General features: G+C 58.4%; 1 protein-coding gene across 1 annotated transcript; it reads right to left on the bottom strand.

The window, feature by feature from the left end:
- Positions 1-146: 146 nt before the first annotated feature.
- On the bottom strand, positions 147-14,996 carry ADAM8 (ADAM metallopeptidase domain 8). Its single transcript, XM_065068131.1, has 22 exons — positions 14,840-14,996; positions 13,597-13,706; positions 9,872-9,948; positions 9,523-9,601; positions 9,340-9,416; positions 7,656-7,842; positions 7,120-7,185; positions 6,945-7,013; positions 6,152-6,321; positions 5,986-6,067; positions 5,173-5,321; positions 4,765-4,942; positions 3,486-3,575; positions 2,738-2,933; positions 2,448-2,547; positions 2,172-2,355; positions 2,013-2,090; positions 1,851-1,935; positions 1,574-1,688; positions 1,292-1,466; positions 1,146-1,202; positions 147-929 (listed from the first exon to the last, which is right to left on the bottom strand). Exons 1-22 carry the CDS (start codon positions 14,892-14,894, stop codon positions 771-773), a joined length of 2,538 nt encoding a protein of 845 aa, XP_064924203.1. The 5' UTR covers positions 14,895-14,996; the 3' UTR covers positions 147-770.
- Between the last annotated feature and the right edge of the window lie 1,312 nt (positions 14,997-16,308).

Below are 16,308 nucleotides of genomic sequence, written 5' to 3'. Positions count from 1 at the left end.
TGCTGCCATTTGGTGCCCATGGCTCTGGCACAGGATCTGAGAGCTCAAGCCTTTCTCCTTCCTGGTGCCACCCATGCCAGATCCCTACCTGCTTGCACCCTCCTGCCTGTGCTGCCCCTTCTGCCCACAGACACCTCACAACACCGCTGCCTTCAGTCTTTATTGGTATAAAAGCCTTCAGCCTAAATCATATCAAAAAACGAGGAAGCCTGGTTTCACAACGGGTGGCTCAAAATGGCCACAAAAGGGTCATAAGTTAAGAGGTGCAATAAAAAAAGGCTCCGAGGAAATTCCCTTTTAGGAGAGCAGTAATTCAAGTCGTAACTTCAGGATAAAGGCCCCATGGGGAAGCCAAGCTCAGCTTGGACCTGCCAAAGACTGAGGTGCCCTGTCTGAGTGTCCCCAGCTGCGGCGGTGGGCACGGGGCAGGTCCCCATGGCGCAGCTGTGGCCCTGGTGGGGAAGGGACAGCAGGAGCAGGACACATTCAGGACGTCGAGAGGGAAGGCAGCAGCTCCCAGGGCACAGGGACCAGAGCTGCCATCACCCCGGTGCCTGGTCCCCTCCCGCCGCCCCGCTGGCAGCTCTCCCTGGGCCAGCCCCGCGGCTGCAAAGTCTGTTAAGGCACAACTCAACTATCTGTAAACATGGCCGCCCACCCCGGGGAGGGCCCGGTGAGAGATTCAAGTAAAGGTGGAAGCGAGGTGGCAGCTCCCCGGCTGTGCCACCCAAGCAGCTCCTCAGCTGTGGTGGTGGATGGAGCATCCTTGGTCACCTCCTGGCTGTGGGCGGCTTCAGGGCCACCTTCGGCGGGAGGACCAAGGGGGATGCTGGCAGGGGGTGAGGGATGGCCCGTCCTGGCAGCTCCTCGCTGGGGCACGTCACCTTGCTCTTCAGTGCCGGGAGGGGTTTGCTGGGCGGCTTCGGCTTCTGGTGGGAGGACAGGAGAGGAGAGATCTGAGTTCCTCACCTGGGCCCCAAGGAGGGACCGCGACGGGGACAGGGGGCAGAGGAAGGGTCCTCAGTCAGCCACTGGGGCCACCCCACATGTCATGAGCTGGTCAGGCCAGGGGAGGCTGGGGGGATGTCTGAGAAGGACAGGCCACCCCTCCATGAGGCAGCGGTGGCTTTCACAGGGGTGGTTACCTGCCGGGGCTGTCCTGGAGGGGCTGCAGATGGAACCTGGGGGGCTGGTGCTGGCACCTGCGGGGTCACCAAAAACTGGGGTGAGCGGCCACCCTCCCGCCCTTGCCACAAAGCTGCCCCGCGCGGGGGCTCTGCTCCCCACGTACCTGCGGGGCCGGGCGGCCGGACACAAGGGGCCGTGCATCCCGCGGAGCTGCTGTGCTGCTCAGCAGGCTGGGGTGGCCGATGTCATGGCGGGACAACTGGCGACGGGGGGGACGCGTCCGGGCTCCCTCCTGGAAGAGTGGGTTGGCAAGGCCGGTGGTGGGCCTGCTGGAGGTCCTGCGGTGGGGCAGAGGGACAATGTGGGGCTGCTGCCGGCACCCCCTGAGCTCAGCCTGTGCAGCTGTGGCTCAGCCCCACTGTGGGGCAGAGGAGAGGGGAATTACCCTTTCTGGAAGTGCCTCGTCCTCCTCCTCTTGAGGAGCACCACAGCACTGCCGAGCAGGATGCCAGAGAGCCCCAGCACGGCCAGCACAGCTGCCCAGACCACGCTGCTGCTCCCTGCGGAGACCCAGTTGGCATTGGGACAGGCACCCCCACACCGGGGACACCCCAGGGGGATGGGGCAGCGCCTACAGGCACCATAGTGGGATGCCGACCCCCTCCCCAGGGTCTCTCCCTGGCCGAGGGAGCCGGGACCACCCACGCAGGGGGCTGCCATACCTGCTGCCATCCCTGAAATCCTCTGCTGGCAGTATGGCGCTGCCCAGCCCGGCTCACAGTGACACTCGCGCTTGTGGTTGCACACCTGTGGTGATGGAGGAAAGCGTCAGGGCCACGGACATGCCATGCTGCCCTGGCCCCGCTCTGGCATACACAGCGTACCCCATGGTTGTTGCACTTGGCTGAGCAGTTCTTATTGCCGTAGACCAGGAGGTTCTGGCAGCGCCCGGCATAGCAGACCTGGGGGCAGGCAGGGGGGCTCTGAGGCTGCCCCAGGTCCCCGAGGCCAGCGGTCACCCCCCTGCAGCCCCAGCATCTCACCATCTCCTCTCCGCACTTGGCACCGGTGGGCACGAGCCTGAGCTTGGCCACCACCTCATTAGCGTCGTTGCTGGCGATGACCGCCCTGCACTTGAAGCGCCCAAAGAAGAGGGAGTAGGAGCCGCCACCAAGGACGGGGCTGGCGTTGTCGCTCAGGCACAGCAGCGTGCCACACTTCACATCCCTGCGGGAGGAGCAGCCACAAGCAGCAGGGGTGGCAGGGGCTGGGGAACGTCACCCAGCCCCACGGTGCTCCCTCAACCCCCCACTCCTTACTTGGGGCTGCAGGGCCGCTTCCCATACTCGGTCAGGCAGTGGAGGTGAAGGTGTTGCTCACTGTTGTGCTTAAAGCAGATGTCAGGAGCCACCTGGGCCTCTGCGGGACACACAGAAAGGGTCACACAGAGCCAGAGTCCATGCTAAGCTGATGGTGTCCGGCAGCAGCGGCCATGCTTTCGGGTCAGAAGCCACAGCACCCAGATGGGGACACAGGAAGGGACGGCAGCCCAGCAGTGCCCTGGCCCACAGCACATGGACGAGGAGGGTGGAAGGTGGGGAGCAGCTACCTGTGCCCCAGAGCGCGCGGCACTGCTCGCCGTGCGAGGGGCAGGCCCCGTTGTAGCAGTAGCCATTGCCATTCTGGCAGGGGATGCCGTTCTCCTGGAAGACGTCCTCCGGGCACTCGGCGCTCAGGCCGGTGCAGTGCTCGGGCAGGTCGCAGTCGTTCTTGCTGGCCCGGCAGAGCGCACCGGCAGCCTTCACCTGCACAGAAAAGGGGATGTCAGTATTGCCTCCATGCTCTCGCATCTCCAGATCCACGCAGGCACCACAGCCCAGCAGCACCCTTGTCTTTGAAACATCTCCCGGCACCTCAGAGATCCAGACATGGCAGCTCGTGCCACTCTGGCACAAAGGCATTTGCTATTGACTGAGCTCCTGCACCGTCAGACCTCAGCCTGGGTCTTCCCTTGTGCTTTGCTTTTAGTCTGGAGTTGTCCCAGGGTCTTCTTCCAGCCCTGTCTCTTCACATCGAGGCATTTCTCACACTGTGTGCAGGAACCAGGGCACACAATAGCTCTGTCTCATATCAGGGACAGAGGCTGCTTCACCCACCCAACCGCCTCCCACCCAAGATGCTGACTGTCCATGCAGTGAGCACATCGCATGGGAAGCAGGATTCCCCCAAAACCACTGGGTGCTTTTGGCTCTGAGCAGGCTGCTCCAGAGGTCCTCCAGGCTCTCCCGCGGGCTATGGACACACCTTGCGTGAATGGGAAGCTCCAGAAGGGCCCGGCGCAGGGCGGGTGGCAGTACCTTGCAGTCCTGGCAGCAGTCCCCCCGGGCGCACTCGGCTCCCTCTCTCAGCTGGCAAGTGGTGGCGTTGCAGCAGCGGTCAGAGCACTCCTGTGAGACAGGGACGGACTGAAACCCTCCCAAAAGCTCCCTGAAAGACCCTTCCTTTCTGAAGGTTCCAGCTGCCATGTCACCAGTGTGTCTTGAGCTGAACCATGGGGCAAAACCACAGCATCACCCAAGGTGTGAACCCTTGCTGCTACCTCTTTACCTACATTACCAACAGCAAACCAAAGGACAAGATTTTTTTGGCGTTTTTCAGAAGACGGGGCCTGACATGGGTCCCTGCTCCCTGGTAGCACCCTTTGCACATCTCCAGGAGGGAGAAAACATGAGGATCTCCATGCTGTCTGCATGGGAGGAGAATTCCTTCAGGTGCCAGAGCAGGGCTGTGACCCAGGGATTCATCCCTGAGACATCGCCTGGCCGTTTGTCTCAAATCTGCCTCCAGAGATGCAGCGACGGGCTGCTGGGGATGAGGAAAAGCCGAGCACAGCTCCTGGAAGGACAACATGCCATGATGTCCCCCTCCTTGGATCACCTCTTTGGACGATGTGCCGGGGGGACGTCCACCTTTCCAGGCCTGCTCCTCCTAAAATCACAGCCAGCTACATGAAAGGCTGGGGGGAGCACACATTCAAACATTCTCCACAAGCTGTTTTTTGGGAGGAGCATCAGGAACAGAAAGACCATGAGACTTGCAAAGCTCTATGTCCAGGAAAAGGCTTGCACAACCTTTTCACAGGATCACAGAGTGTCAGGGGTTGGAAGGGACCTGGAAAGCTCATCCAGTGCAATCCCCCCATGGAGCAGGAACACCCAGATGAGGTTACACAGGAAGGTGTCCAGGCGGGTTGGAATGTCTGCACAGAAGGAGACTCCACAACCCCCCTGGGCAGCCTGGGCCAGGCTCTGACACCCTCACCGGGAACAAGTTTCTTCTCATATTTCAGTGGAACCTCCTGTGTTCCAGTTTGCACCCTTTGCCCCTTGTCCTGTCACTGGTTGTCACCGAGAAGAGCCTGGCTCCATCCTCCTGACACTCCCCCTTTATATATTTATAAACATTAATGAGGTCGCCCCTCAGTCTCTTCCAAGCTAAAGAGCCCCAGCTCCCTCAGCCTTTCATCATAGAGGAGATGCTCCACTCTCTTAATCAAATCCCTTTTCTAAATCTGAATGAGAGGTCCCAGGTCTCTGCCACCCACCCGTCCCCCGGGCTCTCAGAGGGCATCCCTACCTCCAGCGTGCCGCAGTCGCACTGCTCTCCCCGCTCCACAAACTGGTTCCCGCACACCGGCCCCCCGTACAGCTCATCCGCCCTGGGGACGTTCAGCAGGCAGCTGGTCCTGGGGTCCCCGAGGAACTGCCACATGTCCTGCTCACTGCAGCGACTGAAGAGCTTGGGGTAAACCAGGCTGAGGGGCACAAGAACAGGCAGTCGTGAGCAGAGATGAGAGCCCACCAGCCCAGGAAGAAGCTGGAAGGCCACCAGCAGACTCAAAGACACCGACAGACAAAGTGCAGCTTCAAGTGAAGTGTCCACCCAGACCTGACCATCTCACAGGCTTCACGCCATCAGGACAGTGCTGGAGGACAACTCAAAATGTTTGGTGTCCAGGGACATTCCCCTTTCTCCTTCACTCACCCAACACTTGCCGCCATGACGCATCCTCCATCAGCTTTGGGGACAGGACAGCGGCAGCCAGTAACGTCTTCATCGTGAGACATCCCCAGGTTGTGTCCCATCTCGTGAGCCATGGTGGATGCAGCGCCAATAGGATTTGCACTGTGGTCCTGTGGGACAAGAAGTGCGGCGTGGTTCAGTGCTCTTCGCAGCATCTCCACGGGACCCTCTGAGGCTCTTTAGCTGCTCAGTGCCAGGTCTCACTGCTGCCTGCAGCTCGTTCACTAACGCTGACATGCTGAGATAAAGGAAGACAACAGCTGGACTTGGTCCCATGGCCCTTCAAGACTTCCCAAGGGTGCAAGTGAACTTAGATATTGTGACTACCCTGAAATGATGCTTTGTGGTGCTTCTGCACAGCCACAGGTCCCACGGCCAACTGCTGCCACTCCAACAAAGCGCGGGAGGGATGAGGAGCACAGCCAGGGTGGCCAAGGAGCAATTACAAACTAAGTCCCAGCCATCTGATGGGTGGCAAGAGAAGCTCTGTGTGCACAGAACTGCTCTGGGAGGCTCTCCAGGGCTCAGGCATATCAGAGCGTCCACAGGCACCCAGCTGGGTTTCCACAGCCACCCTTCCGCTGTGGCCTCCACACTTCTCTGGCGCTTAGTCACTCAAGGGTTGGAGATGCCATGGACCACATCCAGCCCAAAGGCTATGGAAGGGGAAAGCTGGAGACCAGTGGAGGAGAAACCCGCTCTGAAAAATGCAGGGAACGCAGACCATGGGGCTGCTGCTGCCCTCCCGGCACATGGCTGGGCAGTGGGACCCACCTGGTTGACACCACCCGAGTCCCTGGTGCACATCACAAGCTTCTTGGCGAGCCCTACAGTCGTGCCGTGGAAGTCTATGCCCCTGTGGGATTGAGATGCCGTGGCCATGTCTCCCAGGCAGCAGCAAGGCTGCAAGGATGGCGAGCTGGTGGTCCCCCATCCTTACGTGATCAGCTGGGCATTGTCGTGCGGCTTCCTCCGCAGCAGCTCGGTCTCCCGCCAGTGGAGGAAGTTGTCCAGTGTCACCTCCGGGTTGGGACTGACCATGATCTTGTCCTTGTGGCTCCACACCTCCAAGCCAATCAAGGCCACGCGCAGGTGAAGAGGCTGATAAAGCTGAAGTGGGAGACAGCCCAGAGGGAATGCTTGGGTTCAAGCTGCATGAGCGGAGGGAAGGCCCCACCTCCCCAGGGAACTGCAACCCCACCTCACTGTGCGACACCAGCTCTGTTACCCCCTCAATAAATAACACAAGCTGGGGTGGCCACGTAGACAGGGTTTACCCTGGGATTTCTGGGCTCCCTCTTGATGGTGAAGGCTGGGATGCTGCTCCCATGCTGCCAACCAAAGTGTGAGCTGAAGCCAGGCAGGCAGAAACCCACCCTTGGTGCAGTGTGTCTGTCACCCTCTCCTCATTAGCACCCACTCCAGCTTGAGAGTGGCCACGGGACATGCCCCCGGGGCTTACAAAAAGAAAACTCTCGCCCCGTCCCTTAGGAGAGCTGGGAGGCAGCTGTCCTGTGCTTCTGAGGACCCAGGGCTGAGCTGCTTGTCATGTCCATTTTGCACACCATGGCGCAGGAAGTCGGTCCCCCTGTGGCAGCCCACCCATGGGCTTGAGATGAGCTCCAGCTCCATCACCCTACCCACACCAACCTCTCCTCCACCGCGCTCATGCCCGTGCTGGCACTGCGGGGTGTGCGGGAGCAGGGCGGGCAGGTCCAGACCCCCGGGCTCACCTTGTCAACGTGGTTGACGATTTCCTTCATGCGATTCTGCACTGTGCGCAAGTCCTTGTGTTTCCTGAACTATGGGAAGGACATGGAGAGATTTCCAGGCTGGCTTCAACCTCCTCGCTGCAGTGGATGAGAGTGAACACACAGGCACTGTCTCTCCCCACCACCCCGTGCTTACCTCCTCGTTGTCCACGACCAGCACCAGCTCCACGTACCGGGGACCTTTGCGTAATGGAGCTGATTTCTGGAAGGGAAGAGGAAAGTGAGCATAGAGGGGCTCAGCTCTGCAGCTTGCCAAGCCCTGTGGTTGACACTCTTGTGGGACGTGTTGGATCCTGAGGCATCTTCCAATGTTATTCAAGGCTAGTAGGTCTTCTAGCACTGCTTTCTGATGTTACTTTGCTGGGTGTTTCAGACATCTTCCAACGTAAGGAAAAACCAAAGCCTGCTACTGAGGCATGAGAGAGGCTCTGCAGGGATCACAGAGCTCATGGGGTGGGAGAACACTCCTGCTAAAGGTGCAGAATCTGAGAACTTGTTCTCACCAGGAGCTGGGCCACTGGGAGCAATCTATGTTTGGGTACCCCACCAACAATGCCTGGGAGAGAAGCATCTACAGGAGAAGCAATATGGCCCCACTCCTCTCCTGGACTTCACAGGACCTAGGCTCTTGCAAACTCAGCTACAGGAAGGAGAAGCAATGCAATCCTTAACCCAGCGGTAGAGCTTCATGGCTGCAGGAATTTTCGGTTCGTGGTCATATTCGAGAGCGGCACCGGCCTCTCGGCACGTGCCGCGCTTCCCCCGCAGGTGAGCTGCTCGGTACACGGCGTGCTGGCCAGCCACATGGCCTTCCAGGGGCTCCAGCAGGAAGGTGGTCTCATTCACCCGGAAAAACCCACTGCCAAGAGAGAGGGCGGGCATCAGGTGGGGGAGATATCCGGCAGGATACAGAGACCCCACATGCACCCCCAAAAGTGCCTGCGGTACAATATACAGCTGCCAAATCCCAGCTAGGAAACCACCCTACCCCTTCATGGCTCCCTAGGGCAGCCTGGATGAGCTACACGCCACTAGTGGTATGTGACAGGTCCTGCTGGCCACCTGGATGAAAGCACACTCGGTGCAAAGCCCCAGCAGCCCTTGGGCAGTGCATGAGGAGGTACGGGGTGCAGGAGCCCACAGCAATGCAAGGGACGGGGTGTCTCTTCCCTGCAACCTCGCCTGGCCCAAGAGCACATCGAAGAGGTGCTGCAGGATGGATGGAGCTGACCAGAGCCATGCCAGGAGACAGGGAGCAATAGGAAACATGTCCACAGCATTTGGTTTTGGAGGCTGCAGAAGCACCGGATGAACAAAAGGACGGTCAGGGAGGGTGGAAACTGGCTGCTGCGCAGGCAGAGAGCAAACCATGCCATGGCATCCATGGACAGTGGCAATGGGAGTTTCCATTACTTTGGGCAGCAGAAACGTCCCAGGGTTCAGCAAGAATTGCCTGGTGCTGCCGGGCCAGGTTTAACACAGCATTTCTGCTAAGCAGCTCTGGCCTGATGCTGTCTGTAAGGAGTCCCATGTGCCTTGTTCATATCGTCCTTGACTCCTGTCCTGCCCTTGTACATCTTGTCCTCCTGCCACACAACGAGATTGAGCGTCCCGTGTATGCACAAGCTGTGCGAGCCAAGGTCTCCGTAGACACAAGCCCTGCTCTCAAAGTGAGGAGCTGGCTGCCACGCAGCTCCAGCGGGTGTTTCACCCATTTGCAGGTCCCTGCGTGCCCCAGGGACCACCCATCCTCCTCAAACACCCCATGTGAGGGACCCTTCCTCTCTGTTTTACTGTCTTGCACTGCCTGGCTGCCAGCTGATCTTAAAGAGAACAGCAGAGTACGAATCTTCGATGGCATACTGAGCAACCTTGCATGGACCTGGTGGCTTGGGTTACTCTGCAAGGACGGTTTCTGCTGTTAAACGAAGGTAGACCCAGGGCAGCCTTTGAGGAATGAGCACCAGCATGGCCAGAAGTCGGTGGGTGGAGGGAGACACAGCTGGCCTGATGCACTGTGTCCTTTCCTTTCAGAAAGGCACTTGGCCACCAGCTCTAGGAGCTCGGTGTGACCTGGAGGAGATGCTGGCTGCCTGCAAGCTAGTGCATCGTCACGAGCACGCTACATCACTGGGGTCAAGTTTGGTCCCGTCTGCCCTGGGAAGATCTGGGACGAGCTGTGTCTTGTTGCTAGGGAGGCCACTCCTGCACAGACCTCCTGCCATGCTCAGGTTCCCAGCCTCAACCCATGCTATGGGTCAACCCCTCAAAAGCGGGGTCTCTTCCTCGGGGGAGAGCTGAGCTGTCCCTCCCTCACCTGGCCAGCCACAGTGCCCCGGGGAGCCGCAGATCCTACCTGAGCCCGCTGCAGGTGCTGATGCTCGCTGCTGAGTCGGCATGTCCTCGCACATGGCCCTGATAAAAGCAGTGATCCTGCGGCCGAGAGAGAGGAGAGGTGCAACGGGGATCCGCGCCAGCCGCTGGCACGGCGGGACCCACGGGAGCGGCAGAACCGCGCTCCCCGGGGTCGGCCCCATACCTGAACATCCGGCTTCTCTGTGACCTCCGTGCCGTCGGCAGAGTAGTGCGTCTGGGTGTAGTGCTGCCCCAGCAGCTCCCTGCGGGGTGGGAAGAGGCATCAGCAGTGACCCCGGTTTTGGGGAGAGGATGGAAAGCTTTGGGGATGAAGTTGGTAACGTTGGGTATGATGGGCTCATGACATCCCTGGGTAGGTTTGGCAGGGAGGGGGAAAAAATGCAGTCTTTTGCTAGCGAGGGTCTGAGCTGAGGGCTTAGATCACTGGTGTGGTGACACTGGACATTGGAGAAGTGACATTCACGGCAAGGGTGGGAATCAATCCTCCCCTTGGCTGTCCCACCCACACTCACTTGTTCTTCTCCAGCCTCAAGAGGTAGTCCCTGCCTTCAGCACGAACGCTGTAGAGGACACGGTCCGGATAGATGCTCTGCATGAAAGACAGATGACAGCACAGACCCACCGTCACCAGGAGCTACAGAAGAGAGGACCTCTTGGCCCTCATCCTGCCCAGAAAGGCGATGGGGTCTGCATGTGCCCCGCTGTGGGACAAGGGGCCTGGCCACTCGCCCTGGCGGCACCCAGCAAAGACACAGGAAATCAGAAGAGAAGAAAGAAAGAGTATGAGCAATAACACAAATCCCAGCACATCCTGAGATAAAGAACAGGTCACCAGCAATGAAACAGAGTCAGCAAAGTCTGGTTTCCCGTGTCTGACACATGGCTGCAGATGGCCATGCCAGAAACTGAGGTTTCCTACTCATCAATCACAAAGCTGCATTTTTGGGGACTGAGCTCAGCACTTACTCACAGGCTGAACCACAAAGATCCCCAGTGCCAAACAGCTCACAGCAGCCGAAACTTCCTTATCTTTGACTGATCTAACATGCAAGATCACGGTTAAACAACCACCTTCTCTTGGTTCTCATCTGAGAGCAGATTTTGTACCACTGTGTGCCAGATCCCACGAGCATCACCCAAGAGCTGGTGGAAGGGACCTCGAGGCATCTCAAGTCCAACCTCCAGTCACTATGGCTGGGTCAGGTTGGCCATGGCTCAGCCCAGATGAGCCCTGAACCCCCAGGATGGAGATGTCCCTCCAGAAGTGTTTCCCTCTGGTACGTCTTGCAATCCTCATCTGTAGAGGCTGAGCCACACACCTCCTGAAGTCCCATCCCATTGGGGCCAATGAGAGAAACAACAGCCCCTTGCATGGTGTCTTGCATCAGGCTGCACCCCTGGCACCAGGGACCTCCTTAGTCACTGCCACAGCACAGACAGCTCTCCTGAAGGCACATCCGCAGCTCTTACGGGATGCTGGGTGGAGAACCGAGCTAAAGGCAAAGCCAAGGTCTCTCCCAGGGCCAGCATTGCTCCTGGATGAGGTGTGCAGCCTCTCCCTAGGGAGGATGACGGCACCTGCCCTCATACCACAGCTCAGCGCTCCTGGGATCAGCTGTGGCTGAGCGGAAAGTCCTGCTGACTCAGTGCCAGCGGGGCCCATTCCTCGGTCACCCTCAGTTCTACCCGGCTTGCATTTCCAACCTGAAGCGATGGGAACGGAACCCTCTCTGCGTGCTGAGCGGGTTGCAACGAGCCTGCCAGGTGGCCGGGCAGCCCGGGGCACCACTGGTGTGTGGGTACACTCATGGATCCCCAGCACATTCTTCTCCTATGAACAGTGTCTGCCGCCTGACTTGGACGTTCTGTCGCGTGTCCACCAACAAAGAGATGCTTTGTTATTGTTGGCAGTGCTGGAGCCAGAAGAGGTCTTAAGAAATGGCAGGAAAGCGCTTAAAAGGGGGTGGAGGGTCAGAGACTGTCTCCTGGAGACAACCGCAGGGCAAGCTAAAAAGAAAAAGTCCTGATACAGCTTCTCTGAATCGCCCCCTTCCTTATTAGCATGGGCTGTGCGAGGGCTCCAGATGGGAAGGCTTTGGGAGCGCCGGCAGCTAACCATGCCCTGCCGGAGCCCTGCCGACCCCCTGACCGTGCTGAGCAAGCAGAGCAGAGCCCTGGCCACAGCACACAGACAGGACAGATTTCTCCCAGCTGCTCCTACTGAGAGACACAGAGAGCTTGCAGAGGATCAGGACATGATGCCACTGTCCCACCCCAGCAAAGGGTATTTCGTCCCTGGGTGGGAAGAGGTAGCGGGTCTTGCTAGGACATGAGAGATGAGGCTCGTTGCACCAGGCGATGTGTCGGTGGAGCTGCAGCACAACAGAGGAGGAAAACAAGGTGGGTCGCTGGGCCACCATCATCCCCTGCTCCTGCTCCATCCAGCCCCACTGCAACATCTTCTGGCTCCTGCAGAGGCCTGTGCTGGGCCAGCAGGAGCTTGGCTGTCGCCACCCAGGCACAGGACTTGCCTCTTTGACTCCACTGGCTCTGGGACATGGTGGAGAGACCAGCAGGGATGTGCGAGCACAGGTCGGCTGGCAGAGAAGCCAGCAGCTTGCAACACCAGGTCTTAAACTGGCTGGAAAACACCCTGTTTGAAACACTGGAACATGGGGATGAGAGAGGGGTCACTTCTGCAATCAAGAGCATGTACCTATAAAACTTTTTGAAGGCCCTTCTTGCTCTATTTCCTGTCCCTTTCCATGAAGAACTCAGGTTTGCCACACGCCCTGTTGTACCCCTTCTAAGGTTGGGTCAGAGGAGAAGACCACGGCCCATGGGAAGGCTGGGATCCCAGGAGATCCTGTGCTGCAGGACCCAGGTCTCCACCCTGTCTGCAGGGCTGACTGTTTTGATTTAAGCAAAGCCAGAAAGCAGCTGACCTGCTTCCAGTCTCACCTGGCAGATGCTCTGCCAGACCAACCCTGCCTGTCCCAAATGCTCTGACTCAGGAACCAGGTCTTGGCCACCAGGGACTGCTAATGGAAAGCCACAGGAGGAGCTGGTGCACAAAACCCCTGTCCAGCTACCTCTCCCCACTTCAAAGAGGGGCTTGGTGATGCTCAAACCTTGCTGAGAACCTCCCCGGGACAGCAAACGCAGCTTCTGTGGAAGAGGAGCAAAATGGCTTGAAAGGCAGGAGACCTCATACCCTCAACACGGCAGGTTTGGGAAGGACAAGGACCACCCAGTCCAAGACCGAACACCACCCACGGCTGACCCAGAAGCACACGGCTCGAGCGGATGTCTTGTCCTGTGCCATGGAAAGTGGAGGGACCCCAAGTTGGGTGCGGAGCCGCCCAGCACAGATGGTGTCTCTAAATAGCTTGGGGAATGTTTATCTCGTGGACAAGTTTAGGTTTCTAGAGCAGAGCAAACAGATGCTTTCAGGGACTGTTTTTGAAGCTAGTTTATCAGAAAGGGTTTGAATCACAGATGAACGTGCTGTACAAAGAGCTTACTAGGAAATAAATGCCCCCAGCCCATACATTTCATCAGGTGTTAAAGTCAGAGCTTTTCAGTCCTAGGAAATGAATCCATGTATTTGGCTGAATTGTGAAGTGTCCTTGAGGTCAATGCCATCATCTTGTGGACATCAACGCCAAGCACTCAAAACTCCTGAGTCAAACCCCATTCCTTTCACCAAATTACAAGGTTTCCCAAGAAAAATAACACTGGCTTGCTTTCATGTGGGTTTCTGCAACTTTCTGATTCTTATTTCCATTTCCCAAAGGACAAAAAAACCACCAACTTCAGCAAACACAGCAAGAAAAGTGCTTACAGCTCAACGAGGCTTTGCAAATCCCTCCTTAAGCAAAGACCAGATGTCACAAGATCACTGCAAGGCTGCAAGATGTGTCGCCGCTGGGTAACGTCGCTGAAGAAAGCATTAGAGAAAGCAGCATCCCCCCCTTCCAAGAGCCTACCCTGCTGTCTGCAGTTCCTATTTTGACGTGAAACAGTCCAGGAAAGCTGATCTGATCAACTGTTTCAAGATGTCCACCCTCTGGGGTGGAAGCAATGGAAGAAAATGTGCATCAGGTCTAAGGGGGTTCAGCTCCAAGCCCAGCGATGGGCCAAGGGTCTCTGCTGATTGCAGACGCCTCCCTGGACCCCCTGCAAGGCAGCAATGGCAGCTGCGCCAAGCCAGTGTTTGGGACATGACACCACTCACCGGCGCGGCAGAGAGGTCCCTCTTGCCCCGTGGTGCAGGCAGCTCACGCGGAGTCACCATCTCATACTTCTCGACATGGGAGAGCTTCTCCTCCAGCGCCGCAGTGGTACCTGGGAGAAGTCAAAGAGCTTTGAGCCGGGATACCCAGAAACAACAGAGCCAGAGGGTAATGGAAGCAGCCAACATGAAGGCGCAGGAAAGAGCCAAACCAGCGAATCCCAAAATATCCGCCCCCGTGCCCACAGGGTGCTTAGCATCACCCATGGGTGAGCAGGTCCTTTCAAGGCTGGAAAACCCCACCAACACCCTGGTGCACAAATACAGCAGGAGATTTTTCAGCTCCCTGACGCCACGCTTTGGGACTTGCGTCTGGCAGCTGCCGGGGGTCGTGTTTCGGAGAACGGCTCAAGTCTGGGCTGGCTCAGCTCTCCTCCCATCCTCTTTTTTGATGTCAGAAGGGAGACATTTCTGTGATAAACCCTTCGCCTTGCCCATGAGCCCCAAACCAGGAGCTCACGCCGCAGCCACGCTGGTGCTCCCGGGGTCAGACGGGGCCGGTGAAGCCCCGGCGAGGCGGCGGCAGCGCGGAGTGCTCCGTCTGCGGGTGCCTGGCAGCCCTCGCCCACGGCACCAAGTGGGAGCCAGGAGCCTCATCACCACCCCCTCGGCCGGCTGAGTCACCGGTTCCCCCCCCGGCACGCCGCATGCTGCCTGTGACAAATTTCCTCTCGTTCACAGAAGGCTTTACATTTACAGGAGCCGAGGTGCCTTTACGTAACGGCGGGTGCCCCATCGGTGCGGGGTGGCGGTGGGGGCACAGCAGGACGGAGGTCACCCAAAGTGTCCCTATGCGAGTGGAGCCACCGAGGGCAGCGAGGCTGGTCCTCAAAGCCCCTTTCTCCATCCTTTGCCTCCGTCGAGTTTGGGGAGGTGATGCCAGCACTACCCGCCTAATCCCCCGGGGACCCCAGGTCTCAGCTTGGCAGATGAAGCACTTAAAACCTTGCCCAGCTGTGACCCGTCCCAAAAATCCACCCCACACGCCTCTCGCACCTTGTACATCCCCTCCGGTGCCGCTTCCCACGCGTGCCCTTCATTCTTGCAGGGAAAAGCATGCCCCGACCCCGGTACCTCCAGCCCTGCCGCACGGCAGGAGCGCCCCGGGGAGCGGGGCGTTTGCCCCGAGCCCCAGAACTTGAGCACGGCCGCCCGCCCCGCCGGGCCCCCGCCCGCCCCCGCTCACCGTGGCCCAGCAGCAGCAGCAGCAGCAGCAGCAGCAGCACGAGCGGCGGGGCCATGGCTCGGAGCTGCCCGGCCCGAGCGCCGCCGCTCCGGCAGCGCCCGCCCGCCGCGACTCAGCGCGACTCACCGCCCCGGGGCGGGACGGGGCGGGACGGGGCCGCCCCCGCCCAGCGGGGCTGGGAGAGGCCAGGGCAGCGGGGAGGGTCCGGGGGTGCCTGTTGGGTTCATAGAGCCCTGCGGACCGTGCACGGGGCATCACAGAACCACAGAGTGGTTTGGGTTGAAGGGACCTCTGGAGATCACCCAGTCCAACCCACCTGCTAACGCAGGGTCACAGAGCAGATCACACAGGGTCACGTCCAGGTGGGTTTGAAAGTTTCCAGAGGAGCCTCCACACCCGCTCTGGGCAGCCTGGGCCAGGCTCTGGCACCTCCCAGCAAACAAGTTTCTCCTCATGTTCAGATGGACCCTCCTGTGTCTCAGTCTGTGCCCGTTGCCCCTCACCCTGTCGTTGGGCACCACTGAACAGAGTCTGGTCCACCCTCTTGACACCCACGCTGGAGATATTTATCACATTGACCAGATCCCTCTCAGCTCCTCTTCTCCAGCTGAACAGTCCCAGCTCTCTCAGTCTCTCCTCATCATAAAGATGCTCCAGGCCCCTCAGCATCTTCATAGCCACCTGTCATGGTCTAACCCAAGCTGGCAATACACCCACGATAGCCACTCGCTCAACCCCACCCGCCGCAGCAGGGGAGAGAATCAAAAGGGAAGGGAGAAACCTGGCTTGAGATAAACACAGTTCTTTTGTTATTTTATAATAACAAAATACTAATACACTACTAGCAAATATATATATAAAATAGTAACAAAAGATACTCAACAGGCTTCCAAGGGCAGTGCTGGAGTCACCATCCCTGGAGGGTTGGACAGACGGAGATGAGGTTCTCAGGACATGGGGCAGTGCCAGGGGTGGGTTAACGGTTGGACTCGATTATCTTAAGGGTCTCTTCCAACCAAAATGATTCTATGTTTCTATGATTCTATGACTGGTGGTCCCCATCCTCTCCTTAGGTCTCTCTCCCTCTGTCAAGCTGGAGGAGCAGCTTTAGGCCACCAATGCAAAGAGAACTTGGCTCTTCCCTTTAAGGACCTTGCAGAGGAGAAGGCAAGGGAAAGGCAGGTCACTCACAGGTGCTCAGCCCTGCACAACTCTGCAAGATACCCTGAAAGTCCTCTGCTGGGGACTTGGCCAATACGATATGAACGGCACACACCGGCCCATCAGCTGTGAACCTCACCTCATCCCTTAGAGCAGCTCAGCAGCTTCACTCCAGCAACCCTCCAGTTAGTCTCTTCCCAAAATAACACTGCATGGCAGCTGAGCCAGGTGTCTGTGAGCCGGCCAAAATTCAGTCCCCTAAAACACTAATTTGCACCCTGAGTTCTGTTAAGATAAAACAAGCCCTG

Source organism: Columba livia, chromosome 6 (genome assembly GCF_036013475.1).
Source record: "Columba livia isolate bColLiv1 breed racing homer chromosome 6, bColLiv1.pat.W.v2, whole genome shotgun sequence".
NCBI classification, from domain to species: Eukaryota; Metazoa; Chordata; class Aves; order Columbiformes; family Columbidae; genus Columba; species Columba livia.
This window is presented reverse-complemented; position numbering and strand designations above follow the sequence as displayed.